The sequence below is a fragment of the Penaeus chinensis genome, chromosome 34 (genome assembly GCF_019202785.1).
Source record: "Penaeus chinensis breed Huanghai No. 1 chromosome 34, ASM1920278v2, whole genome shotgun sequence".
Taxonomy (NCBI): Eukaryota; Metazoa; Arthropoda; class Malacostraca; order Decapoda; family Penaeidae; genus Penaeus; species Penaeus chinensis.
Genome location: NC_061852.1, coordinates 17799398 through 17801897, shown reverse-complemented (window position 1 = coordinate 17801897; position 2500 = coordinate 17799398). Strand labels below are relative to the sequence as shown.

Genomic DNA, 2500 nt, shown 5'->3' with positions numbered 1-2500 from the left:
TGAAGGGCGGCTGAAATATCATCTCAAAGGTTCTAACTTCTTGGTTCCCACGGCGCCTCGTGTGCAGTGGGGGCGCCGCTCCCTTTGTGCCGCTTTGGGCTTCACACACACACACACACACACACACACACACACACACACACACACACACACACACACACACACACACACACACACACACACACATACACATATGCATAGACAGATATAACTATAGATCTAGATAAGTAGATTAATTGATTATTGATAGATTGATAGCTGGGTATCTTTCCATGGTAGCTGCTACAGAATTCTAAAGTACAAATTATCCATCGACATTAAGTTTCCACAAAAGAGTAAAATATGAGTACTTGCTTACACATGAAGCATATGAACCTGATTTGATAAGAAGTGGCCTTTTTTAATGGCTCAGTCACATTCTTGCCACCCACGCTAACGCTTCGCACTTCGACACAATTCCCGGCCGTCGTAGAGCGGACGATATCAAAATAACATCATAAGATTCGTAGGAAGCAATTGAAGTGAGCCTACATAATCGGTGGCTTGGTAGCGCGGCTCTGGGGCATGCGGGCGCTGGTCCAATCCAGATGAGTCCGGATCGCCCCCTCACTTTATCCTCTTCCTCCTGGGCTCTCGCGCGCTGTCCGTGGCCTTCTTAAGTTCTATCAGAGGAAGAGCGGGTGTTGATAAGCCTTCGAGGGCTTATGAAACATCCTGCGGCCCACGAAGGAACTCGGGGCATTGAAGGGATGTGGGACGTAACGCGCTTTTCAGCTGCGAAGACGGGGAGGACGTGAGGGGAAGGAAATCCGTGGGATGGCGTGAGAAAAGCGGAGAAGATTAAAGGGAAGAGTTAAGAGAGGATGGAGAAGTAACTTGGACATCACAGGGACACAGAGAAAGGATGAAGTAAGTGAAAGAGGTCGACTATGAAGGAGACACACACATGCACAAATACATTATATATATATATATATATATATATATTATATTTATATGTGTGTGTGTGTGTGTGTGTGTGTATGTATGTATGTATGTATGTATGTATGTATGTATAATATATATATATATATATATATATATATATATATAAAGAGAGAGAAAGAGAGTTATTTATCAAGGGTAATACAGAGACAGAAAACGGGAATGGGTGGAGTGACCAGGGGCAGATAGAGGGACATTAAACGAGAGAATACAACAGCTTCACAGAAAACGAAGAGAAAGAAATGAGAAAAAAAGTAAGGAAGAGAAGTTAATGAAAGACTTCAGACGCGCTATCAATAGATATAAATTGTTTAGAAAGAAACTGATAAAAATTTAATTAACTTGAAATGTGAAAAATTATAATATATTATCATTATTGTTATTGTTTTTATGAATTAAAATTGATAGTACGCTTATCATTGTTTTTATTACTACTGACATTACTACTACTTACACAATTTCCCTTATTATAACTATTATAATCACAAATTATTTCTCATTAACATCCGTTGCTTTTGCTTACACATTATTATCATTATTGATATTATTGTTGTTGTTCTTACACTATTATTTTTAGTAGCAGTAGTGGTAGTGAAAGTGGTCGAAATAGCACTAATGACCCTTTCAATTATTAATATAATTATCATCATAACACTTTTTGTGCCATTTCTATCATTCTAGTTTAATTCATCTACTGATTCACTAATCATTAACCTTTACATCTATTTATCGTACCGTATATATATATATATATACTTCTCCATTTATGTACTGTAATATCAACTATTCATATTAGTGTTATTGTTTATGTTACGATTGCCTCTACTGCCACTGCCTCTGCTAATGGCGTCGGTCTCGGCAAAAGCACTCTTTTTAGCTCGCTTTCGTCGTTATCATTGCCACAGCCTGTCTTGGTCTTATTGTAGCCGTTATAATGGGTTCTATGATTGCTGTCGGTTGTGTAACTTACAGAAAATGTATTCTTAAAGAAATATATTTTTTTCACCACTTTTGTTATCGTCACTATTATTATTGTTATTATTATTACTGTCTTGTTGTTGTTGTTACTATTAATATCATTATTATTATTGTTCTTATTATTATCGTTATTATTATTATTATTATTATTATTATGTTTTTGTTATTGTTATTTCTATTATTATTTTTTTTTTTATTATTATTATTATTACTATCATTATCTTTATTATCATTATCTCTTGTGACTCATATAGTTCTATCAAGATGTCGACTTCTGGCAACCTTGATCTTGATGCACGGCGCCCGAGACATTTTTGGCTCCTGATAATGTTTTGGGTTAATTAGGCTGCTGCTAATGAAGTAGCTAGGAATAATTGGGACTTCTCTTATGATTTGTCTTGTGCCGTTAATTATTCCATATTGTTTTTTAATTACTTCTTTTTTTGTTTGTCCTGTCTCCATTGATATATATCGTCTTATTACTAAAAGCATTATTCAGACGATACAGGGCATACTTGGGCACCATCTCGTTTTCATA

General features: G+C 36.0%; 1 protein-coding gene across 3 annotated transcripts in view; it reads left to right on the top strand.

Annotated features, from left to right (window-relative positions):
• LOC125043524 (serine/threonine-protein kinase OSR1-like) overlaps positions 1 to 2500 on the top strand; it is a 109310-nt gene that overhangs the window by 33557 nt on the left and 73253 nt on the right. Inside the window, exon 1 of one of the 3 annotated variants that reach the window (XM_047639655.1) lies at positions 637 to 909. The exons of the other annotated variants lie outside the window; for them this stretch is intronic. Coding sequence (XP_047495611.1) covers positions 905 to 909 — 5 coding nt within the window. The 5' untranslated portion in view covers positions 637 to 904. Of the gene's footprint in view, positions 1 to 636; positions 910 to 2500 lie in introns of those variants that run through there. 3 annotated transcript variants of the gene reach the window in all.